Below are 26,653 nucleotides of genomic sequence, written 5' to 3'. Positions count from 1 at the left end.
AAGAAGTTTATTTTTCTTCATTTTCTTTGCAACAGCATTTCCCAAAGTGCAACAAATGTTGAGTCATTAAAGGAGCATCAGTCAAAAAGGTGAAAATGTTAAGGCTTCTTGGTATTTTCTGTTCAAGCACTGGGTTCTACTCCTCAGTCTCCAGTTGAATATATACAGCAAGACAATCTGCTACTAAGGGTGCATTTAATGGGTTGCCCTAGAAGGCAGCTGTGTCCCCTGCCACAAGTGGGATATTTTATGTGGGAAACCAAACTGGATCCCGTTTATTTTCGAGAAAAGAAGTCCAAGAAATTCTCTGTGAAAGTATGACCAACCATCAAACAACACCTTCAAAAGCTGCCCCTTTAAATTCACCCTTGGAGTCTCATCAAGTCTCAAGAAGATTAATAATTACATGAATGCAAAGGAGACAACAAAAGCAGCTCATTATATACAGATTCACACTGATGTCCATGACACCCAATCGAAGCATCAAATGCTACATGAACCTCGGGGGCTTTCTGCCTCGCACCAGCGACAGTGCCACCGTGGACAATCTTATGTTGCAGAGCAAGGCAGGGTCTGCAGAGGAGCCTCCATGGTCGTCACAACAGCAAGTCTTGCCCAGTGGGAGACTGTCTGGTCGGATGACCTCCAGAGAAGCACCCCTTCAGGCTTGAACATCGTCCTTTTGTAGCCTGACGACTTCTAAAACCACTGAGATGCGCAGCCAAGCTCAAAGAAAGTGTCACTACAATTTGAGGCATTACGAAGTCCATGCTAGCTGTAGCAGCAACAGCTCAGGAGAGGACTTGGGAGCACAGTGCAAAGCATCAGCAAAAGCTAAGAAAAAGGTTTCCTTCGAATGCACTTTACTGTAAGCTGGCAATGCAAGAGGAGTGGTCCAGTTGTGTACAACTAATGTAATTGCGCAAGATGTCCGTCACTCGAGGTCAGGAAACTCATTGGCTGAAGATAGTCTGTTTCTCTAGCAAGGTAGAGATCATGCAAAAGGTTGCCAGAACTCTGCGGCATCCCTGCCAAGTAAAAAAAAAAAAGGATCCATTTGGAAATTTTCGTACTAAAACTAACTGGCCAAAATCCAGTTCTGTCTCTGCCACCCATTGGGCTTCCAACTGGAAATGGGTTATGGGGGTTTAACGTCCCAAAGCAACTCGGGCTATGAGAGACGCCGTAGTGAAGGGCTCCGGAAATTTCGACCACCTGGGGTTCTTTAACGTGCACTGACATCGCACAGTACACGGGCCTCTAGAATTTCGCCTCCATCGAAATTCGACCGCCGCGGCCGGGATCGAACCCGCGTCTTTCGGGCCAGCAGCCGAGCGCCATAACCACTCAGCCACCACGGCGGCCCTCCAACTGGAAATAATTGGTCAAACAACCAGACCAAACTGCTCGCAAATTAACTCCAATGGTATACCTATTGGACCCAAATGGGTTTAACTGCCCAGCCCCTCCTGAAAAATTGAGAATTCTAATTGGGGCCCATTGGCTTTCCACCTCAGATTTCTGGGAGACCTCTGCCTTGTGCCAATGTGTTCACAAGGAAATTGTAATAATGAGAATTACACTTATCCAAACAATGAGAATTACACTTTTACCCAAATTTATCCAAATCCAAGCTGGAATTTGCACACAGCGCCATGGAGAGCCAAGAGCTGTCGCATGAAGCCACAGTGCTCCAGACCTGCATCCTGCTCAGAAACCACCACCACAGTGCTGGCTGTTGTACCAGCTAGTTAATGCCATTTTGACCTTGCTTACACTAAGTGAACATGTCCTTATACAAGATTTTGTAATTCTTGAACACTCGGGCAGCAGTAACCGACTATGCGACAATAAATCCATGTTTGAGGAGGAGGAGATGCACAAAACAGTTTACTGCTGTTACTCACAAGGCATCCAACTTAGGACAAAATTGGTTGCAATCACAAGTAAAAGAAAGGATTTGAAAGAAAGCTGTGAAAGGAGGAGAAGGTAAATTTTGGGATATATAGGCATAAGATATAGATATAGGCATAAGAACTCACATGGAAAGGCTAGCCTGAAAGGACAAGTCAAGCCCCGCGCTAACCATTAGTGCGAACTTTGTGCAAAGACGAGCTGCACTAATTGTGAGCAGCCTCCAGTTTCAGCGGTAAAGCCATGCACCTGATCAGACCATTACACTGGCTCATGCTCTTGAAGCTAAAGTTTATTTCCAGTCTTTCAGCGATACAAACACAAAGAAAACAAGCAACAGAGGCACTGAAATGGGACCTCTTAAAATTGCAAAAGTAAGAGAAAAAAAACTGCCACCAGCCTTAGATTAAAAAACTGAAATAATGAACAACAAAAAAGAGCTACTCTGAATACCACAAAGAAGTGAAAAAGAGAAGAAAATAGAGAACATGCAGGAAAAAGCACAGTAGCAATGGAATACACAGATAATTCGAAAGAATGGGTTAACATAAAAATACAGCAATTGCACATTTACAGACTTAGCACAAATGAATGCTCCAGCCTTTTTTTTTTAATTAATAAGCTCTCTTCATTCACCTGCAATTAAACGAGGCAGAGAGACAGTGCTGCCACGCCTCCATCTTTAGGTGTAATAACAGCTAAATTAGCAGACTGAAAAGCACAGATTAGGGTGCCACTAAGATGGCAATTCAATTTAAGCAGCTACAAAGTATGCAAACAATGCATAACTACTACGTCAGTGCACATTCTGTGATGAATGTGAAACACGAAATGCTGTAGCTTTGGGTTTATTCTTATTCCACTGCTCTACACATGGCTTCTCAGCATCTTGCATCTTGTGTGTGTGGTTTGCAAAAAACAGCAGGATATCAAATCGGGTGAGTTCATTTGTGCCAAGCCTGCAAGTAGTCCCTAAACAAAAGAACAGCGCATGATAGCTCAGAACTGCACTTAAAAAATACTAAAAGCAACTGAACTGCAAAAGAAGGACACTTTATGGCATGAAGTGAACCTAAAGTTTCATTACTAAAAACTTCATTGAGCACTATTGTTTTCCTAAACTTAAATGAATAAAATTTATTTGATGAAAGACTTGTATTATGTGTCTACTTCACTGGCAGATTTCAATAACAGAAACGTAGAAGGTTAGGCTTCTCACTATAAAGTAATCAGTAATGTCTGCACTAAGGTTTTTAATGACAAAGTTCAACGTTTGAACAATTAATATGGGTCACGTATTACACTAATTTCACAATCCACATATCTTGCTTTAGAACACACACAGTGAGGAAGGTTTAACCTAATGACAATACACAGAGGCTCCAGCAATTCACATTAGATAAGTATACAAGCTATGCAGCCAGTAGCAAGGGCCTAAGATATGCCATGGACTCTTAAAACATTATCCAGTAATGCAAGGTATCACCAATGACTGAGGTAATGACCCCTGTTGAATATAAATGCTGTAAAATGAGTATTTGTGTACAGGTTCCGAAAGATTTGAGTACAACGTCAGAATGACCACTGATTTTAATCAGCAGAAATGAAAGCAACTGGAAAAATAACCCAGATTACTGTATCATAGTAGAACACATTACAGTAGATCATGCACATCATCATGATGTGTTTTAACACTTAGCCTTAATGATTTGAGATTCAAATTCACGTACTACATGGAGACCATTAGCACAGTCAAACCAGGGTGACGAATTTGTACCCATGTTGCTTACCAACTGATGGTACCCACGATTACAGCGGGCTTATTCTTCCATCTGATCAAACAGAATAATGTGCCAAAAGCAGAGTGAAAGTAAGAAAGACTGAATAGGGCACCATCTTTGGCAGACAAACATTTTATGACCTGCACCATAAATCTCGACATATGGCGTATACGGCCTGAATCTAGACATCTATACAGTATATAACAAGAAATAGCGAAAATTTTTATTTAAATGCTCTATTATTTTTTCAGTGCACATGTAACTAAACATCAGACTGGGAATACTATTCCAACACCTTAAGCAACTGATCTTTCCAAGAAAGCTACCAAGTTCACGTCAGGGTCACCTTTACTCCAGTTGAGTGAGGAACAGTTTTCCTGCCTTTCTACAGCAGGTTTCTATCCAAGGGCACTCATATTTCTTAGGTTCCTTGAGACCGCGAGACACAGTGCTCCAATTAATGAATGATCACTTCTTCACTCTGGGGTGCCTCTTATCACACATGCATAAAGTAGTCTCACAGCAGGCAGCTTCATCGTACTAAGCTTGCGGCCCAACATTTGACACCTCGTAGGCAATCATTCTTCCAGGTACAAAACTTGAAACATGCACATTCTTGTACAGTACATGCTCGAAGGCATGGGACAGGCACAGTCTAGATGAGCAGCAACGGATAGACAATTGAAGCTAGCTTCCTATTTTCCCATTTAAACCCTGACATCAAAGTTCTAAGGCATCTTCAAAGTTCTAAAGGGAGGAACTCAGTTACCAACTACCCAAAGCTAACCATTCAGCCCCGCCATACATCAGCTGGCACAGAAAAGCACAAGCTGCACTGAGTATTCTGGAATGACAGATAGTAAATGCCACCAAGTGTTTGAAGCCACGGTCTGTATACCACAAATTCACAAATATGAACACCAAACACTAAGCTATGCTATGCAGCCTCAGCATGTTTTGTTGAAGGCCGACCCACATGGAGTGAACTTGCATCGCGAACTTCGAACAGCCAGCACCAGCGCACAAATCGAAGGCGTGCCATCACAATGCTGCACCACATGCAGTGAAAAAAAACAGGTGACCTCCACCAGGCCGCCGCCACTTTGATTTCAGCATTGCTAGAAACTGTGAGATTCTATATATTCAGTAAAATGCTTAAAAAGAAAGTAGCTTTGTATTCATAATAAAGCAATTATTTATTCAGTGGCGAGAAAGAGGATGAATTATTCTTTGTAACTCCTTTCTGAACCAAAATCATTAAACCTGTTTGAACCTCCCATGCTTTCCAACATCAAATAATGCATACTGGCTAAGCCTAGCAGCTCTAAAAAATCCAAAACCAGTCTGAAAATTTAGCGAGCTTCATTGGTAAAATTTTGTGGTCCGGGCATCTTAAGACAAAGCGAGACTTCTGTGCACTTTTCATGCTAAACACAGTGCAGTGGCAAGGATGAATTGGTGAAGCAAGAGGCGTAACTTTAATGGGCGCAACCATGTTGCCCGAACGTACAGCGGCATGTAGAGGTGGACGGAAGTCAAGGCGCGGTCGCGCCCTGATTGGTCCACGCTGACAACTGCATTGGCCGCTTGCATCAAGCAGCTGTACGCACGGCGAACATATCTAGCTCGGCTTGATCGACAGCGAACAGCTATTAGCTGCCAAACGGATAACACCGGATGGCTGTTCGCCACTTTTTCACAGGAAAATCACTCCATGTCTGTCGTCCTTAAAGTCTACAGCTGCCGGAATTGAATATAAAAGTGATAGTAACAAAGCAACTCACTTTCGCAGTCTCTTAATGGTAAGTAAAATTCCTTAAGCTGCAAACACAACTTAGCCACCTGTTTTATCTCGCAATGACAAAGGTAAAATGAAAGTCCTCTTAAAAAGCTGAGAACAAGGAAATTAAATGCAAACATTGAAACCCCAGACAGATACTAATATGCCTGAGACAGCCAATAAGACAATGTCCAAAAACAAAAACCAGTAACAAAAAAAATACTAGAGATACAAGAACGTGCAATAAGTGAAAGCTATGAATATTGCTGCAAATGTCACAGCTCAAGATAAAAAGAAGCCTTCTGGAGCAGTCCTCAACAGAGTGAACTTTCAAGAAAGGGTGAAGTCCTTTATGGGAAGGAAAAGCTGATTAGTATTCAGCAAGTAACCAACCCAAAAACATGCAATTGCAATGGACCTGTCAACATGTACGAAGCGGTCTTTCTGTCAGAAAGCAAGCCTCATCAAACTATTAGAAAGGCTGGCAGAGAGAAATTTCAGCTCAAGGACTATAGCTGCACTGTGCCAAGATGATCTGAACATGCCAATAGGCAACATTCTGCACTAACACCAAAAAGCACAAGTAACTCCAAGGACTTCATTACTCAAGCTTGCAGCAAGTCATCACAGCTATAATGTGCTCTAAATAGTACTAGTACTAAATGGAACCGCAATCTACTGCTAAATAGAAACAGACTACTAAATGAAATCATCTAACAGGAGTATAAGATACTACTAAATAGAAAAGTGAACTACTACATATAAGTACTATCACCATTACTATAACCACCGAACCACCACTACTACCACCACGTCTATTACTACTGCCATTAGCGGCAGTACCTAAAGCGAACTAAAAAAAAAGCGGAAGGACACCTCCTTTTCCATCGTGAGAGACCTTGGAGAATGCAGGGCACCTCACAGACAAATATCCTCAAAAACAAATTTCCAGTCAATATGCAATAGGAGCTGAGAAAATAAGTGCAGTGGCTTTCTTCCGCTGGCTTATGCCTTTCATCATGGGGAGCATCACCCTGCAAAACAAGGCTATGGTCGGTCGCTTGAATCATTAGGCAACCCTGCCCCCACCACCATATCCAGTGGAACCGTGGTTTAATTGATGCCAAGATGCTCAAGTGAAATGGCATCTTGTACTGTTGCTCTGCTTAACCTAGCTACCCAAGAACCCTGTTTGGCCAGCTGCAAGGAGAGGTCTTTTTTTTAATTTTTGGGCAGGGAGAGCTCATCAACTCATAAACTGACTTACACATGCCAGTTAAGGTAATTGTACTGTAGTTAGTTTAGTTTTATGGTGCTTTAACGTCCCAGAAGTGACTGAAGCTATGAATGATGCTGTAGTGGAAGGCTCCGGATAATTTAGTCCGCCTGGGGTTCTTTAGTGGCACTGACACCACAGTAATTGTACTGTAGTGAAGGTTGCCAAGTATGCAGTGTTTAAAAGCATGTTAACAGGTCCAAAATTTGAATGTCTAGACATTATAGTGTCATCTGTTGGCAAGAAATTGAAAAACTGAACATTCAAAAGTCCAAACTGCCAACAGACTTATCCCATCAGACGACTGACGGCAAAGCTTACAGGTGCTACTTCTGTCTGCAAGCCATCAAAAAACAGCAGGAGAAGCTGCCCAGATGCAAAGCAGAATATTCGTAGTTAGTAAAGTTAAAAGGTCCAATTCCCAATGGCAAAGACAGGTCGGCAAATTTTCAATTCTGTTGCCCACAATTTCCTAGCTGGACGTCCCGCACAAAGCCCTCTCCCTCGCACGTGCATGCATTGATCTCCCAAGCACACCCCCCAGAGGTGACCTCAAGTATCATACGAGGTGGCAGCACACGAATGGAGAAGAGGCGTGCGAGCACCTTCGCAGCTGAGCCGCGTGGGCGTGGCCGACACCTTGAGGTGTATGCGCCCCCGGCGCTCTGTGTGGTCGCAGCCGCAGAGATTGGGCACACTCTCCTGGCACCGCTTGTGGACGTTCATGTCGCATGCTGCATGTACATAAGTGCATGTGCCCACTTTCAGTCACACAAGTACAATCTTTGACACATGTTACACTCTGACCAGTTGTTCGGACTGACTGGTTCATGGTCTTAAAAAAGTAAAACAGAATAAAAGTGCAAAGCAAGGCAATGGAGCACAAATTAGTACGGTGTCATCTGTCTCCGACACCTCGCATTTAAATTTAAGTAAAAAATTGCACTTTGCTGAATAGAAAGTGACAACATTGTAGCTCAGCTCAAAGGAGCTTATATTTGCAAACGCTAAACACTTTGCATAAATTGTTTGTTTCTTTTTGCTCTTCACTAGTCTCGGAAAGCATTTTTCCCCACCATTCACCTTCGTGTTTTTTCGAACTAATATCCCACAGCATACTGCTCATCTTAGAATTCGTAAATGTGACAGCTGCTGAAGCATGGGCACATATTAAAAAAAACGCCTCACTTGCTGTTTCTGGACTATGCATTCTAGCTAACCACACCCTCGCTGAAATTGGGATGGAAATGGACTTCAGCAGGACATGTCGTGTGGAGAAGGGAACCTATCGCCTGCAAGGTTAACACAGTGGGCACAAGGATAAGGGAAAGACTACAATATCAGAGAATAAAGGCTCATTTACACTTGCGAGTCGCAAAGGGCATAGGGCTGGCTGCAACTTTCGATCAAGTAGTGGTTCGACAATACTAATGTTCACACCATCAAGCTTGATCCGCAGGTCATTTCCCTGCACTGGCCTTGTTCGCAACCAGAGTTGTCAGTCTTGACTGTTACTGGCCTGCCAACGAGTAGACAGATGTGGAACAAGCTCTTCGCTTCTGGAGCACACTGATTGGTCTAGCAATTTGCAAAACTGTCAGTAGCAAGGCTGGAAAATCTAGCAGTATCAGACTACCTAGCGACTGTAGCTTTTCACCTACAAGGTCGCACAACATCTAAGACTTGCAAGTGTGAATGGACCTAAAGATGGAGAGCTGAGATTGGGAAATCTGCTGGCAGCCAGACCAGGACAAAGGGCCTTGATTTTGCCAAGAAGTTAATCCAGTTGATGGTAAGGATGATAGCGAGTTGCCACCTGCACTCACCTTTGCATTTTAAGCCCTGGTGGATGAGCCCGTATAGCAGTGAGCCACAGTGGTCGCAGAACGTCGGGCTGGTGTATGTCTGTATTTGAAACTGGTGCTTCGTGCGTGCATCCTGCGACAAAAGGGAGGGCAATACTAAAACGTCACTGCCATGGTGTCGAGTCTAGCAACCATTTCTCTTCTCTTTTTATGAACACATCCGCTCCCCATGAACCCCTATGATTGGATATAATCCAAAACAGAATGCGGCAACGAACGTCTGTGGGCCGGCTACCTCTGTCAACACGGACTGACCGCTGTCAGTGAAGAGCAGTGCACAAAATGACTGCACAAACAACAGGTTTTGCACACAGGCAGAACTCTTACAGGTGTTTTTATTTTTTATTTTGTTTTGCACAGTCATTTTAGGAGTGGTTCATCATCATATATGTTCCAGTCTCCTCGCTCAAGATTCTAAGTTCACAAAGACGGTTATCATTTCAAAGTAAAAAGCATATCAATATCAGTTAAGGGATGAAACAAGCTACTGTAGGTTTCCTTCCAAAAATTTGGAATTTTGCACTAGCATAGACAACTGGGCTAGTTGGTTGAACATGGCACATGGAAACAGCGCAACACACAAGAACGAAGGCACAAAACAGCATTCTCACATGTCTCGTCTTTGTCCCTTTGTATGCTGTGCTATTTCCATATACCAAAACTGTTTCGCGATGAACATGTACTTAATTCAGTGTTGGCACCAGAGGGACAAATTGCGAACTCATCACTGCTACCGTACTTCCAGCACATGTCTCAACAGAGCTCAGACATCAATTTTGAAACTTAATGTGAACTTGGAACACTCAAAACAGCATGCCAGAAGTATTAAGTTTAATTTCACACGTGTGTAATCATGACGACCTCTGCAGGAGCTCCTTAGTACAGCGAAGCACCCCGATCAAAGAGTTGAAAGGAAATTATTTAACAACAAGGCCTCAGGCTGAACTCACCGCTATAGTATCAGCACTGTGGCAGTAGATCAAGTGGGAAATGTATTCACCTGAATGCATTTTAATCTTGTACTACGGTTCCTTTAGATGCTGATTAGTCCTCTTCTCATGCCTACATGCTCGTTTATTTGCCTATGTATTTTTGCATTGTCCGTACTCTGTTTCCAGTGTATTTTATATTCACCAGTACATCAGCACCGCCATAATACAGCAACAAGAATAAATGCCACAGCCAGTTTAAAATCAAGTAACACAAACTCAGTCTACCAGCTCATGAATGACAGCTTCAGAACTGTAGCGCTGCAAAAAAAAAAGTGAATGTTATGGACCAAACACTTCCTCCGGCCTTGAACTGTTTCTTTCCTTTAGAGACACACTTAAAAGGAAGCTGAAATATTTCCTAAGAATTCGACAAGGTTCAAGGGTTCGAATGCATGAAGCTTCTAGGTAAAGCATGCCAAGCATTTCTGTAATAGCACTTATGATGGTGGTACAGCTGCCGATTAAAACCGCAATACCTTCAGGCTTCTTCTGCCTGCAATAGAGCGGTGCAGAGAAGTCTGTTTACGTCCCATCATTGTTGCCAAGACTTTCAGACTTCCGCTGTTGCTCAAATCCTGCTGTGCACTGTCCAATGCCACCAAACAAAGCTTTGTGAGCTTTACCTTCAGTGGAGTTGGTTTTCTTCCTTCAAGGAAATGTTGCTTCGCTCGAAATGTAGTGCCGCCATGCATGTCATCACTGTGCCGCTCAACTCTGTGTTGCGGAGAAGCCTGAACACCATCGCACCTTTATTCAGTGATTACATCACCATTTTGGATACTGCAACAAAAAGACTTTACAAGCTTTACCCGCAAGTTTTGCACTATAACCCCTTTAAGCTCGTCGAATTCTAAAAATTCTTCAATTGCCCTTTAAGACTAGACGCATCTGTGAAAGAACAGCAGCTTTAAACAATAAACCATAACCACAAGCCAGGCTACATATTGATGAAGATGAGAAGAATGCAGTGAAACCATGGTTGGGAAAAGCTGCCCACCTGAAGCAACTAACAGGCAAGCAAACTGTTTTCCAAGAAATGTCACTGCACATTGAAATCAACACCCATGAAGGCCTATTATACTAGACTTCATTGGCTCTTAGTGTTACAGATGGAAGAGCTAGTCGATATTTAGTACTGGCATCTTTAATATCTGCATGTAACTGTAAAAGCTCGACGTGAAGCACTTCCAAGAAAACATTGAGAACATTTCTCACTGCGTTTGTCATATTGTCCGATTTCACCAAATTTCTGAACTACTCATCTTCCACGTACCAGTCAACATTTTGTTGGAATTTATTTGGTACTGACTGCTCTCTGCTGCCACCACTTTTTATAATGGATTTTCCCTGGTAAGATGTTATATTTTTTGCCTCGTGCACCTCCTTCTCTTGAATAATACCCTCACCCGAAGCACACTCTGGATAATTTCGAATGAATGAATGAATGGTGATGGATCTTGATGGCGCAAGGGCAACTTTGGCCTAAGAGTGCCACATCATGAAGCATGTTGGTCTCCTCGATGTGGGGTCAAAAGAGCCATTTTTCAAGCATTTCGCCCCAGAAAAGCTGACCACCCGGGCAGGGAAAAGCTTGTATGCGCTGGAAACCAGTGGATACCCTCCCATGGCACTGGGGATCGAACCCTGCACCTTCCACATACAAAGCAGATGCTCAATTAAGCCACTAGGGCACCACTGTGTTAATTTTGGATGAAGTGACTGCTATGAGATGCTTCTTATGCAGTACACATTCATTTTCATGTTGCACAACACACTTAGTCATTCTACTGACGACCTTGTAATGCAGCCTGCTTTATGGCTGTGCTTTTCACTTTGCTACTGTTTGCATAATGTCCCTATACCACCCCTGCAACACTGCAGGGCACTGTAGGTAAAAATGAAATAAATGTGCTCTAGCTGTTGGTACAGTAGACAAAATTATTATGTTAAGAGTGTACCCATGACTCAACAAAAAGAAGCAAGACAGGCCTGGGGTGTTTGACTGCTAAATATTTCAACACTCGAAATGGACTTCCAGAAAAATGGAACAATTATCACACTACTGCAAAAGTCCTGGCATTGTCTAAATGTAGTAGTAAAATATCGTTATCCAGAGACTGAACACAGAGGAAGCAGTAACCCAGCCTTGGCACGATGGCAAAGAATAAATCCTGAAAGAAAGGCGTCCAATTACAGTTGAGCATTCCATCCCTAGAAGGCATTATCAACATAACAGTCTACCATCAGTGCTAAATGTTTCCATGCCGCTGGCAGACAGTGACCAAAATCAAAAGTGGGACATATTTTTTCGGAGTACATGTGGCCTTAAAGCCTGCAAGCACACCTCTCCAACGACATCAGTAAATGCATGACCTCGTTGTATTGCGAGCAAAAGAAAATGCACATGCACTCACGTCTGAATCGACACCCTTGTCCTTGCCAGGGCACTTGAAGGTGACGAACTCGTGGCATCGCTTGTGCACCACGAAGCTGCATACTGTGAAAGTAACAGAAATCCCATGAGCCCCTTCATCAAAGCAACACAGAAGAATAAAGGATGCAGCAACTTTAATCCTTCCAACAACGAAGCCTGATCCTCGCATCTTCATCTTTTGCGTGTAAGAATGGCCGATTACTGCCTACAGTCCAGCCACTAAGCAATCAAGAAATTCATTGACACAACAGTAAAGGCAATGAAGCAGTCACTAACTGCTGTACTGGTAAGCAGATCAACTTGTGGCTTCTAACCCCGGTTAGACAACACCACCTTTACTTTCCACTGAGGAGATATAGAAGCTGACTTGTATCAATATGGTACCACTTTCTAATCACAAAGAGACTACTCTCATTGAGAACGGGGCTTTTATAAGCTGGAAAAGAACAAAAAAAGCTAAATACAGTTGTCGCCCACTGGCCAATTTTTCAAGTAAAATGTGTGCATCAATGCATATTTGGGCATGGACCCCAGAGGCCACTCTACACGGCCATTCACTTCGAAACGGTGGCAACTCGTTCTTTTTGGCAACGACGTCAAGAGCTTGAATGAAGTGGTGGGATGATTTTAAAGATTTCGTGGGGTCTGCTACAACCTTTGATCACAGCGCCATCTGTGGCAGCAACTACACAACACGTTTCGAGATTTCGTGAGGTCTCCTACCACCTTGAGATCAAAGCGCCATTTGTGGCCGTAACTATAAAACAGCGCATCTCTCATTGAGACTTGTAGCGCCATCTACAATATAAATGTAGAAACAACCACCTGCCGCGTGCCAATGATGACGTCACGGTCCACTATGGTGGATGGAGGTGGAACTATGTGATTATGACGTCAGGGAAAGAAATGGCGGCATAGTTTCGGTTTCTCGAGTCTAAGATGGCGGCTATTAAAATTGGTTGCGCCCTCTCATCCCTTTCTTTCCCTCACCAAAAAAAATCCTAGAACGGGTAGGAAAACTCCTGTTACGGGACCGCTATGCATGTATACATTCGTTGCTGCTGCTGCTGACAGGACGAAAGGAAAGTGCACGGGCCTGCCTACTGGCTCAAGCCGAGCCACGCTCGCTGCCGCGTGCTGAAAGTAGGAGAGTTAAAGGATAGGAAAGCAAAGATAGAAAGAAAAGGCGCAGCGCGCTAATAGGTCCATAGGCCCCGGGCCGATCCCGGAGGCAGTGCGATACCGGGCCGACCAGTGCCAGAATGCGTCTAGTACTCCGCCATATTCCAAAAGTAAGTTTAATATCTTGGGTCCAAGGATCAGCAGCAGATATTAAATCAGATATCAGGATACATTCATTCCGCTATAATATACTCCGAAAACAAGGGGCACCCATCCGGGGACAGTTTTATACCGAATTTGGTAGGCAAATAGAACCATATGGGTTGTGCTATAGAAATAAAACCACAATTAAATAATAGGTAGACATTTTATACTTGAAATTATTAATTGAAGCGCTACCATATCGCACCGCAAGCCGGATTCTAGGCCCACCTGGACCCCCCAAATGAAGCAAATTCTGTTTGGGGCATATCTTGAGGGGCTGCAACTCGACAATGGGTAGACATGCATCGTAATTTCTCTGATAGATGGCGCTAGGCGGCGATCGTTCCCTAGGCAGTGTGCGTGCACGCGTAGTAGAGCATCGTGGCAATCCCCCGTTTCAAAGGGTGTTACATTCCGTTTCTCGACACGAGCGGCGCGTTCTTCACTTTCTTCATCTAGTAAACCATACAGCTAACGCTCGCTACTCTAACGTCTTCCAGACGGTGGCGGCCTTTGTTTTTTAAATGCAATTTTCTCGCCAACACAGTCAGAAAGAGCCATAGAACAAATTTTTACTGGAAACAATGATTAAATAGCAGTTGCTAATTTAGCTTTGTTCCAACAGTACTAACATGTATTTCCCCACAGTCAGTTCGCTGTGAATTTTGAGGACTTCCCTACCAACGTGTATCTATAAACGTTGTTATAAACAGTTCGTTCAGCTTAAAGAAGCATATGACATCAGAGTGGCTGAATCTACCAGGAAAATCAGCTTTCAGTTTAAGTTTCTCATTGCTCTAGGCTAGCTAGCTATTCTGCCAGAAGTCATAAGAGCAGAAACACCTTACATATATAAAACAATTAAGTCAGTAATGCACAGCTCCAGAATGATCTTGCACCACATTTTGTTGTTACCCGCTACGATGGCTCAGTGGATAGGACACTCGGCTACTGATCCGGAGTTCCCGGGTTCGAACCCGACCGCGGCGGCTGCGTTTTTATGGAGGCAAAACGCTAAGGCGCCCGTGCGCCGTGCGATGTCAGTGCACGTTAAAGATCCCCAGGTGGTCGAAATTATTCCGGAGCCCTCCGCTACGGCACCTTTCTTCTTACACTCCCTCCTTTATACCTTCCCTTACGGCGTGGTTCAGGTGTCCAACGATATTTGAGAGATACTGCGCCATTTTCTTTCCCCAAAAAGCGCCACATTTTGTTACTTTCAAGTCATAAATGATTAATGAAAAACAAACTCTTCTAGAAAACAAGCTATGGTGCGATGTCAGTGCACATTAAAGATCCCCAGGTGGTCGAAATTATTCCGGAGCCCTCCACTACGGCACCTATTCTTCCTTTCTTCTTTCACTCCCTCCTTTATCCCTTCCCTTACGGCGCGGTTCAGGTGTCCAAAGATATATGAGACAGATACTGCGCCATTTCCTTTCCCCAAAAAACCAATTATAATAATTATAAATATGACTGAAGCCAACAGTCCCCGGAACCAAAGAGCATAGCACACTTTTTTTTTGTTTTGGTGACTGTTGGCTTCAGTCATGCACGTCATATAATGAACCCCTCTTTTCCCTTCTCTTGTCTACTCATATGACAATATGTTTCTAGCATGTGCATTAGCAAAAAAAGAACAAACAAAAAACGAGATGCAGGACCAGAACAAAGTCCGTGGGCCATAGTTTGAAGGCCGCTAAACTAGACCAACGCAAACTGTCATATTATGCCACTCCAGGTTAACAAGGCACACTTAACGAGGGACCTGCGCTGCTTTTTAATGAGACTGAATGTGCAAGATCAACTGGTACTCACTTTGGCACTGGTATCCCTGCTTCCCAAAGCCCCTGCAAAAGTCAAACGAAAGACGGCAATCACTGTTTGTTTTTTTTTCGATGAAACAGGCCTTTATTTGAACATTTGGTTAATATGTATAAAGAATGGTTTGCTTCCTGCTATTTTCTACTGCACATGTTGATAACACAATCACAGTCAACAACAAAATGAGTGACATACAGAAACAACAAATCAAGTGAATTTAAAACGGTATACACTGACAAGCTAAGCCTCACATGAAGCAAATTCTCAAATAATTTCGGTTATCAAATTATGCAACCACACAATACTTTGAAATAGGTCCATGTTTTGTGTATGCGTGTGAGAAATGGTTCTTCATACTCTTAACAAGCCCAGAAGGTTGTTGTAGACCTTTTTTTTCTATATGAAATGGTGGCAAATAAAAAAGCTCTTCGTGAAAAAAGCATAAAGAGCACGTAAAAATAAAGTGAGCTTCCCACCTGGTCCTCTCCAGTCATTTTCAACAAGTTTTGTTGTGCGGAAACCAGTGCCTTAAAAAATACAACGAATGATTTTCCTCTGACACATTCAACTTCCAAAGGAGCAAGATTAGAAACTTCACGCTGAGAGCAGCTGCGGTGTCACACAAGAGAAATGTTTGGCAAAAGTTGCTGTCACAGAGCGAGGGCGTATATAAACCGTGTTAAAGTCACCTGGCAGAGATGAGCAACTGAAAACACCTCACACTTGAAAATTATTGTTAAAGGAGTAAATTCTGACAGACTAAAGCTCGATCTATTCTGCTGCTGCACCGAAGTACTTCCGCTTGAAACAGTAAGTGCGCAGCATGGCACAGAACACAAAATATATATTGAGATATTAGCTCCTTTGTAGCTCCTTGGTTACAAATGCTGGAATGTAATAGAAATTTTGTTCAGTAATTTCACTCTTTTTGGCTCTGCTAGCCCTTGTTCCGGAGCAAGACATCGCTAAGAACTTTAGAGCTGGAAGTTAATGGGTGAAATATTTTTTGCTGCCATCTGATTGTAGAATATGTCAGGGACAGTGATCACTGACTGCAAGTGGCTAGCGAAGTGGTCCAGACTCAGATCCACGAAGAAAAAAAAAATGATCGTTATGATCACAGTTTGCTTGTGAAAAACATTTCCTTTTTGTTGCTTGCAATTTATAAAAGCTCCGTTTTTTTTTTAAACGAGTACAGGCACCAAATATTGGTGCAGTGTTTTTCTTCACAATGCTGTGCAAGACATTAGTATAAAGAGATGATCACTTCGTATTCACCTGCAACCAATAAATTTATAATTGCATATCATCTCTCATGCTGTTTCGGTTTCACCAACAAAATGTGTGTGAAGTCAATGTTCAGCATAGGTTACGCGAGGCATAAAAGAACTGATAACTGCTGTTTTCTTTTGTTGCGATTCCAGCTCAAGGCAGGCTGGCTTAAGTGCTGTACTGAATTAAAATTACACAACAATTATATTGCCATTTGTTTTTGTTTCATGTGACTCACACTAAACCTTAATTTGTTCACTGTGCCACTTTGAACCACATCAACATATCCCAGCTGGTGCACGTCATCAGGCTTTCAAAGAAAACTACGATTTCCTAACAAGCACCACTAGCCATGAAATGCAAACAATCACTCCCTTGCCCCTGAGGTTGAGAAAAACATATTCAAGGACTGAATATATTGTCACAGCAACGCTTCTTCCCTTCTTTCTGGTATCTCTGCATCTGTCATTTTTTAAGGGCGACTCAGCTCATAACGACCAGGATCTTTAGTTATCAACGATAAAAACCAGCAACATTCGTATTCCATATATTTGAGCAATCTTTATTGCTTATCTGTTGAACCTTAATTACTGTTATGCATGGTTGTCTGAATAGTGGCGTTCACTTAAAAAGGCACGAGTGGATGAGACATCAATCGCCTGCAGTTCTGAAAAAAAAAAAGAGAAACAAGCCACTGCAGGCAATGATTTAGAAAGCAAGTGTTCAAAAGTGGCAACAGCTATAGAAGACCGTATGACCTGTTTCTGTCACACGTTGCACAGATCTTTGTCCCAAATCTTAACACCTCACTTTTCAGGTATTGTGGCCACCTGGCAAGGCTCACTCTGTCCTGACAGCTCACCCCTTCTTAATAAAAGCCCGCAGCACGTACTTCAGCCACTGACAACCCTGGCACGCTTTAGACATGTCTTCCGGCAACCTGTTCTCTTCGACAATACCCTTACATCAACTGCCTTTAACCGTGCCGTCTCATACGACACCGCAGTGACAGGGAACCCCGTACAATGGGTTTCGAAGAGCTCGTGTGCGAGGGGCCAGGAGGGCTTCCGAATGAAGCTCGCAAGCCTCGCCGGCTAGAGCATTTGCATGGGCGGACCAAGAACACGAGCCGGGGGCAGTCTTTCTGATCGCCGCCGCACGCAAGCCCGCGGACCTCCTGGCCGCGCCACGCAACAGCTGCGACCCATAAATAAGCGGCGCGCATTGACGCTTCGTTAGGCGCGCGGGGAAGGTGTACAGACAGACGCGCCACGCACCGGCAACTCACGTACACAGCGCGCGGGGAGCGACGCGTTCGCACGACTCGGGGCCAGAGCGAGCGGCGTGCCGGCTCGGGTATCGAACAGCCGACGCACGGATATATTATAGAGTGCTGACTAGCGTCGAAGCGACGGTGGGATCCGCGCACTGCCCTTTTACCCGGATCTCTGGCTCGTGCAGTCGCTAAACATTCCCACGTGCGCACGCTTTGAGCAGCGCAGCCGACGGGCAGCAGCGCAGCAGCGCCCGTGTTTGTGTCTTCCTTTCTTGGTCCCGTCTGCTGCGCTGTTTCCATGCAAAGAACGCTGCACTGCTCCCGGATCATATACAGTATTGTGCGTTTTTATCGCTGACACATTCAAAAATTTCCCCGCCTCAACCGCTGGCTCATTTGCGGTGAAACTGCACACAGAGCTTGCGTATTATGGTAACTTTCGTATCGTAGCAAGTTTGACAATGGTACTTACTTAGTTCAGGCGCACATGATGCGAAAACGTAAGCGTCTACGAGAGATCGGCGAGCCAAAACCCGTAGACGACGCTTTTTCGCTGAGAACCGGCAGTGGCGCTATCTGTTTTCGGCAGCGGAAAGCGTCACGACTAGGCCGCCGAGGCGAGCGTTGCAAGGAGCGCGGGCTCGCCTCTTTAAATCAGTTGTTTTGATATTTTTCCGCTCAATTAGCCGAAAATGTTGTAAGCGCTTCAGTTGAAGCAGACGCAAATGGTGAACGGCATATTCAAAGGGCCCGCGCTCCTTGCAACGCTCGCCTCGGCGGCCTAGTCGTGACGCTTTCCGCTGCCGAAAACAGATGGCGCCACTGCCGGTTCTCAGCGAAAAAGCGTCGTCTGCGGGTTTTGGCTCGTCGATCTCTCGTAGACGCTTACGTTTTCGCATCATGTGCGCCTGAACTAAGTAAGTACCATTGTCAAACTTGCTACGATACAACAGTTACCATAATACGCAAGCTCTGTGTGCAGTTTCACCGCAAACGAGCCAGCGGTTGAGGCGGGGAAATTTTTGAAAGTGTCAGCGATAAAAACGCACAATACTGTATGTCAAGCTAAATAACCAAGATTTAAAAAAAAAATTGGCGGTGGTTTAGCTCTGGTTAAACCTGGAGTGAGGCGATAGCTACAGCTGGCAGAGTGGAACTTGGTCACGTGACCAACCACGTTATCAGCCACGACGCCGCGCCACCGGCAGCTGCTGCACACCACGTAACCAACCACGTGACGGCATGGCGGGGCGCCGCGCCGCCACGCTGAAGGCTCGAAATGCTACCGTAATGTAGCTATCGCTACAAAATTCGCCCCACGTACGCTTATGACAATGCAAAGTGAAATTCAGCGACTGAGGGCGCACAACTAAAATTGTGACTATGACAACACGGTTAAACAAAAATAAAGGGAAAAATCTGAGCATGGTGGCAACTGCCATCACCCCATTTCAAAGGCGACGTTCCTACCTTCCATCCCTCCATCCATCCACTTATCATGTGACTAATTGCACCGAATGGAAGATTGATGGCTCAAAAGCTGAGCTACATGTTAGAAGTGTAGGACTGAAAACGTATTTAAGACCAATTTATAGCACAGTTAAATAACAAACGTAGAAAAAAGCAGAGCATGGTGGCACATGCCATCACCCCGTTTCAAAAGAGACGCTCCTCTCTTCCATCCACCCATCCATCCAGTGAGCTACATCAGCCGTCGCGAATTTCTCTCACAGCGTAGAATGGCATCCCGGCATTAATTTCGTGAAGTTGCGGAGACACGGGCAATCACACGCAGATCGAGCAACTACAGAGTCACGGAATTGGCACTGAAACGCATTCGTGGGCCCTCGCCCTTAGACTTTCGTTAGATTCCACTACTTGGTTAAGGTTGCACGGCATGCACTGTGGGGCAACGTTGCTGTGGAGCCCTCGCGTCGCATTGCCCTGCTAAAGTTGGTGAAGCACCAGTCTGTGTTCGCTAAGGCGCCCCTGTGCTGTGCGGTGTCAGTGCAGGTTAAATATCCCCAGATGGTAGGAATTATTCCGGAGACCTCCACTACGGCACCTCTCTCTTCCTGCACTCCCTCCTTTATCCCTTCCCTTACGGCGCGGTTCAGGTGTCCAACGATATATGAGACAGATACTGCGCCATTTCCTTTCCCCAAAAACCAATTATTAAACATATATCGTTAGAGCAATTTACAAAACATTTTTATAACATTCTGATGTACAGTTCTATATGGAAGGCAACAGCTAGCTCCCTCAGCCTGCCCCGGGTTTAGAGCAGCATTTATGGCCCAGGCGCTGAGCAGAGCGTTCATTTTGTTCTGTTCATTTCTTGCTCTCCTGAAGACGCCTACCTCGCTATCGCCACACACAAGGCGTTCCGGCAAAAGAATCACAAGTGGCAGCTGGCACGGCGGCTGCTGGCTCGTTTCAAAGCTGCCATTTGAACTGTTTTCATGGCACCAATGTAAATATATTTAACGCGCTTATTGTACATCCGCCTTATCGCACGAGCCTCGTAAAAACAGTGCGCAGACATCTTTATCGTGACAAGACAGTTGTTCTCGAAAATTCGTTTAGCCAAGAACGAAGAGAAGATCCCCGTTTGATCGTAAATCTTAATTCCTTTCAGAACTACCCTTAAATGTACTTGTGTAGCAATTAACGGAGCATTCACGCCGGCATGCATTATACCCAGCGGTCCAGGGTCGTCAATGCGATATGAACTTCCCATTTTTTTTCTTTAAATTCAAATTTATCTATCTGTCTATACATCACCACTTTTCTGGTTGACGTTAATTGCCTAGCTACTATAGCCTTGATAGCTGTCCAAAAACAATAGTTGCCTTGAAGCGGGTATCGAACCCCGAACGCTTGCAGGCACGCGCACACATACACACGGATTGGATTTAGACGCGAAGAATGTATCACACTTATTTCGTGTTCTTTAATGCCGATCCAATCGTTCCCTCAGGAAGGCACGTCGATCACATTTGGGAGATACCAAAAAGGCGGTCAGTTTAATCATGACTAAGCTAAAGTGAGAAGTGTGTCGCTAATTATCAGAGCGCTGGAACATCACAAACAAAGAGTACAGGCAAATTTAACCTTTACTGACTGTCCCTGCGCACAATTCACGTAAATTCCGCCTTGAAAACATGAACCAACTTGCCCTCAACCAACGCTGCTGAAATTCAGATAAAATGAACCTGGACCAGGGCATGTAATGAGCAGAACAAACAACGATGGTCCTTTCTGGCATCTGATAAACCTGCACCGGAGTTGCCCCGAAACCAATGCGCTGCGCGGAGGCCCACTAATGTAGCCATGTGCGCACCGGTGCAATTTTCCGATAAATTTGCGCACCAGTCCGCGCCAGTGTGGTTCATCGAGTACGCTACTAGGGGTAACGGAGTGCAGGGAGTGAGGTGGGCGAATGAGATTAGGAATCTTGCGGGGATAGGCTGGCCGCAGCTGGCAAAGGAAAGGGTTACTTGGAGATGCGCGGGACACGACCGCAGAGTTAAATCCTTAAGCACTAGAGCCAAAGCGGTGGCTGCACTCCCACGACCACCCTACCCACGGTCTTGCTAACCATGTTGGCAGCCATTTCGGTAACGCCTCCTGATGTCCCGCCGTTACTGTGAAAAAAAAAAAAAATACAGGGCGCACTAATCTGGCAACAGCTTCCTCAGATAACGTGGTTCCAAACGGTAATGTGATGGCAGCCACAGACAGCATTTGCTGCATTTTTATGAGACCAGGGTGCTCACTAAAGCAGTCTCTTTAACCAAATATCAACGGTTACTCAAGCAATGAGTTATTGATTTGTGTCTCTGTGTAATCGTTCTCGACAGTACTACTAGAGCACCCTATAAAGAGAGCTAACGCAATCTCCACACCCCGCTCCACCCCTTAGTAGAATTCTGTCTTGCTACATAAAGTAGTGAGGGTACATAAAAAGAAATAAAATATGACGGTCGAGTTCCGTAGTTAGGCCAGGTGCGAATTAGATACTCTAGCACTTCGGTTTTCACTTCGGTTCCGGTGTTCAGATCCAGTGTTCACGAGTGGCAGTTGTTCAGATAACGATAATGGATCAATGCCAATATATGTGGAATTGTCATTCTCTTCTGTACAGTAACAGATCCCTGGAAGTCCTGATACCACTTCTGGCACAGTGGTGTAGTGGTCAAGCGATACGCCACTGCCATCTTATGGCAGGTAGCTGCCATCGGTGGGACTTGGGTTGGGCTGCGACCCAGAATGTCGCTCTTCCCGAGCAGGCTCTCGTGACACACACACACACACACACACACACACACACACACACACACACACACACACACACACACACACACACACACACACACACACACACACACACACACACACACACACACACACACACACACACACACACACACACACACACACACACACACACACACACACACACACACACACACACACACACACACACGCTGCCCAACATCCGGGCCGAGCGGCCTGCCACAAAGCAGGCTTCAGACAGACAAACACAGAACACGCACTGCGGCTATTAACGAATCATCATCATTCCGTTCATCTTACCTACACTTCTTGAATCAAGCGCAACCTTAATGGCAGTCTGTTTGAACTTGTCGCCTTGTACCTGCGCTTTGCCTTGTACGAGTACATATTTTGTTGCACAATGCACCACGCCCGCGATGTGTAAAACCGGCCCAAATTCATAATTCACGCCGCGTTCTTTCATTCTTGTTTTTCCTACGTTTGTATTATGTATGACGAGAACCCTCTTGCATTTTCGTTATCTGCTCTCCGCCCCCTCCCCCCGCCCCCATGTAATGCCCAGCCGGGCCCTTATACCGCATTTACACGGGCGACCTTAGCCACAGTTAACTGCGGTTCCCCGTAACTATAGTTAGCCGCGCTCACACGGCAGACGAAACTGCAGTTACGCCACCAAACCACAGTTAACCAAACCGAGCTTGCAGACCACCGTTTGCTACCTTAACCGACAAGATGGCGGCGCCCGTGGCAAGAGCAACATCGAACGACTCGTCCTCCCGGAGTTGTGTCATCTGGCCTGATTCAACAAACGCGGCCCTGATACGCATCTGATACGGATCTTATACGGTAACACGCGCAACGCTCGGATATATGCTGCGACTGTAGCGGAACTGAACGCCGGGCTGCCGCCAGGAGAAGGCCCATACACCAGCAAACAAGTAAGGCCTCAAAACCTCAACTGCTAAATGCGGGGAATGTCCATTATGAGTGCTAGCGCTCTAAAACAGCGGACCTGCACTGTAGACCCAGCTGGCCTCATGACGGCCCCAGCATCCTTCCGGCGCAGCTTCCGTCACCGGAAGCTCGACTCCGGCGACAGTGGACCTTCCCTATCGCCGCCACGCTCGTTCCAAGACGTGCGCAAGCTTCTCCCTATCGTTGCTTCCGGCGAAACGCGAGACGTTTGATGTCTGTTTTCGTGCAAGCGCGGCGCCGATGCCTGTCCGCCAGTTGCCTCCGTGCGCGACCGTCCAGAGAGATGGCCTTGAGAGACGCGCAGCGCGAGCGCTTCCTCCGTGCAGTCATCGCTGCCTTTCCAACCCCCCCGGCTATAGTTTAGCACGCCTCGACGCAGTTCCAGACCTCCCCGTGCCGTCAAGTGAGACGACGGGCACAATTTATGGGGCCATTAAATGCCAGCTCAATCTGACGGCCTTTCGAGTGCCAAACGCGCCCCATAGGAAGAAGCAGAGCTGTAGCATTACAGACGGAACGCTGTGTGTACAATACGCACGCTGCAGTGCTTGCCCTATACTCTGTATGAGGAACAGTTTGTGGAGCTTACGGCGTCATTGTCGTTGTGGTATATGGCCTGCTGTACTAGAAAATATTAATTACATCACCAAGTGGGCGCATTTATGGGTCATTCTTGGAGGGGACGCGTCCGTCTGAGCCACGTATTTCTTGGGCAGTTTCTGTCAAAAAATGGGGTTCAGGATGTTTTTTTTTTCTTTTGCTATGCAGAATTTCTCGCTAGAGGGGAGGCACATCATCGCCCCATGACCAATGAGAATCCCTTAGAAAAAATTTTACACGGTGCACAGACTGCTCATAGACTTCTGTCTATAAAATCTATAGACTAATAAAGCAAACCCTAGAGAACAGCCTACAGGCAATACAAATTCTAGACAATCTATAGATTTATAGCCACACACATTCAGTAGACTTGTCTATAGCCAGTCTATACACTATGAATAGGCAAAAATAAATATCTATAGAAGGCAACAGTCTATTAGAAGTCTATAGACTGTCTACAGACCAGTTTATAAGGGATGAAGCATTTGTTATCTATAGGAAGGCAGCAGTCTATGAGAAGTCTCAAGACAATGTATAGACCATTTTTATAAAGGATGAAGCATTTCTTATCCATAGCAAGGCAACAGAGTCTATAAGAAATCTATAAGGGATGAAGCATTGGCACACTCGCCAGCCAGTGAGAGCTAGCCGTTTTTCGATGACGTGCTCCAGTTCTGCGGTCGGCGAACCTAGAAGAGCCCTCCAGGCGACAATAAGTAAAAAAAAAATGAAGCGTTCGACTCCCGCTGCTTTCCCACCAGCCCGCAAGAGGGCGAGACGTTCGCAGGCTGTTTTCTACACAAACAGCCATGATGAAAATTGATCCGGTGGCTCCGTTTGGCCCCCAAGCCCCTTGAAACAAGTCAGGCGTGGTATAGGTCACGGTTCAGGCTTCGAAGAGCACACCGGTGGCGAGTCGAGGCGCTTCGCCATACGGACACACAAGCGCGCACGATACGTCGGCACACGCGCAAAGAAACGGCCACCAGGTCGGGAGACGAGACGCATTCGATCATCCGAAGACTAGACGGTTCGAAATCAATACAGCACTATGTATTCTCTCAGTGGGACGACTGAAGGCCTGAAGCAGTAAAAGCGATGCCCTTTAGCGCCTCCACGAATTCAACCGTTTCTGTTTGTTAACTAATATATCACTATAAAGCGGATAAACCTGATGGAAAGCAGATTATCTTTCGCAGTGCGCATTGTTGGGTCGGTGTAAAAAATGTGGTCTGCATTCTGCGGCGCTAACACCTCGAGAACCTGCGAGCGTGCCGCGAAGAAATTGTATCCAATTTTTTTTTTATAATCGGATGCGAGTTGAACTGCCGGAACCCGTTATTCCTCTGAGTGCTCATCTCTTTCCGACCCCACCAGCTTCATCCGCCCACTCTGATGATTGCATACCGACAGGCAACAAGCGGAAGCGAACGAGCACATATATAGTGATAAAGCTCAGTTGTTAGTCAGCCGTGTGTGCATGTGTGCGCGTGTGTGCACGTGTGTCTGCACGTGTGTGTGTCTGCGCGTGTCTGCACGTGTGTGTGTCTGCACGCGTGTGAGCGTGCGCGTGTGTGTGTCTGCGCGCGTGTGTGTCTGCGCGTGCGCGGCTGCGTGTGTGCGTGTGTCTGCGCGTGCGCGGCTGCGTGTGTGCGTGTGTCTGTTCGTGTGTGCGCGCGTGTGCGCGTGCATGTGTGCGTGTGTCTGTTCGTGTGCGCGCGCGCGCGTGTGTGTGTGTGTGTGTGTGTGTGTGTGCGCGCGCGCGCGTGCGCGTGTGTTCGTGTGTGTGTATGCGTGTGTGCGCGTGCGTGTACGTGCGTGTGCGCGTGCGTGTGCGTGCGTTCCTTCCTGAGTGCCTCCGTTTGTTGGCTGTCGGTCTCCTATACGTCACACCAACTAGCTCAGACAAGTCCTTCTGCGCTATACTGAGAGCGCCTTATATAATGAGGGCCCGTGCAAACAAATGTTTTGTACTGCTACTCTCGATCGAAATGAAATGAATGCACTGAGCACCACAAAAACAACTCTCGAGTCCTTTCGCACAAACGAAGTATTCGCACACAATAGTACAGTATATAGCCAACGTACGGAGTCGTTCACATACACATGTGATCCCCACATTGCATGGGTTCAACCAAAACGCACTTATGAAAAACTGTTCATGGTCTCAGTTCCCAAACAGGCGCACGGATCAGACAGTTCTTCAATTAAATTCAGTTCGTTTTATTTCACCAGACCTATGCTGGTAGGAGCGCCCGCGGCTAAAAGCTGCTACAGATGCCCGGACCACGCGACAAAAACACTCGCATTTCACCACTATATTAATACTGTTTCCATTTCGTGCCTAATACCTGTTTACTGCCCTGGTATAATACCTTTCTCCGCAGAAATGGGTAGCGCCTACTAGGGCAAATAAGGCATGTTTATTTCATCCTATAGATATGCGTACGCGCACACATATATATACAACTTCGTCGCCAGCATTATTTGATTACAGCCGAGTCCCCCGACACACAGCGGTCTTCCCTGCATTGGGGGGCTTCCCCGCATCACACACAACGTCGGCGCAGCCCGGGGGGCGACAACTGCGCGCCGCAGAAACCACGGGAAAAGAAAGAAGAAAAAAAGAAACGCAAAAGAACCGCCAAAGAGTTTATATCGAGCCCCACTCCCTATTGTTCAACTTTCAACGCGCCAGCGCGCAAAAAAAAATATAAATAAAAGCAGGAAGAAAGGAGGGCGAGGGGGAAACCGCGACAGCAGCGGGCATCATCAGTCCAGTGACCGCGTCGCCGCGGATGCAGCGTCAGCCAGGAGTGGAAAGGAGGACAGGACACACATTAAGAGAGGGAGCGAATTCGGAGGGAGGGAGAATCCCGAGAGGGAGCGGGCGCTCGATGCGTCGATCAATCAATCGATCATCAATCACCGAAGACGGCGCACCTGACGAGAAGCTGCGCGGGTGGCGGCGGCCGCAGGCGATAGCGCATGCAAGAGGAGCGGCGCATCGCGCGTTTCCGCAAAGGCGGCCCGACTCAC

The 26,653-nt window shown here is 45.8% G+C and overlaps 1 protein-coding gene across 2 annotated transcripts in view; it reads right to left on the bottom strand.

Annotated features, from left to right (window-relative positions):
* Positions 1 to 26,653, bottom strand: part of Pkc53E (Protein C kinase 53E) — a 139,615-nt gene that overhangs the window by 52,436 nt on the left and 60,526 nt on the right. For both annotated transcript variants that reach the window (XM_077634895.1, XM_077634894.1), the window contains exons 2-5: positions 15,187 to 15,218; positions 12,023 to 12,105; positions 8,578 to 8,689; positions 7,357 to 7,485 (exon numbers count right to left, since the gene is read on the bottom strand). In XM_077634895.1, the coding sequence (XP_077491021.1) occupies positions 7,357 to 7,485; positions 8,578 to 8,689; positions 12,023 to 12,105; positions 15,187 to 15,218 (356 nt within the window). The remainder of the gene's footprint in view (positions 1 to 7,356; positions 7,486 to 8,577; positions 8,690 to 12,022; positions 12,106 to 15,186; positions 15,219 to 26,653) is intronic.

This window comes from Amblyomma americanum, chromosome 8 (assembly GCF_052857255.1).
Source record: "Amblyomma americanum isolate KBUSLIRL-KWMA chromosome 8, ASM5285725v1, whole genome shotgun sequence".
Classification (NCBI taxonomy): Eukaryota; Metazoa; Arthropoda; class Arachnida; order Ixodida; family Ixodidae; genus Amblyomma; species Amblyomma americanum.
Note: the sequence above shows the minus strand (reverse complement) of the source record. Positions and strands in the feature narration are given on the sequence as shown.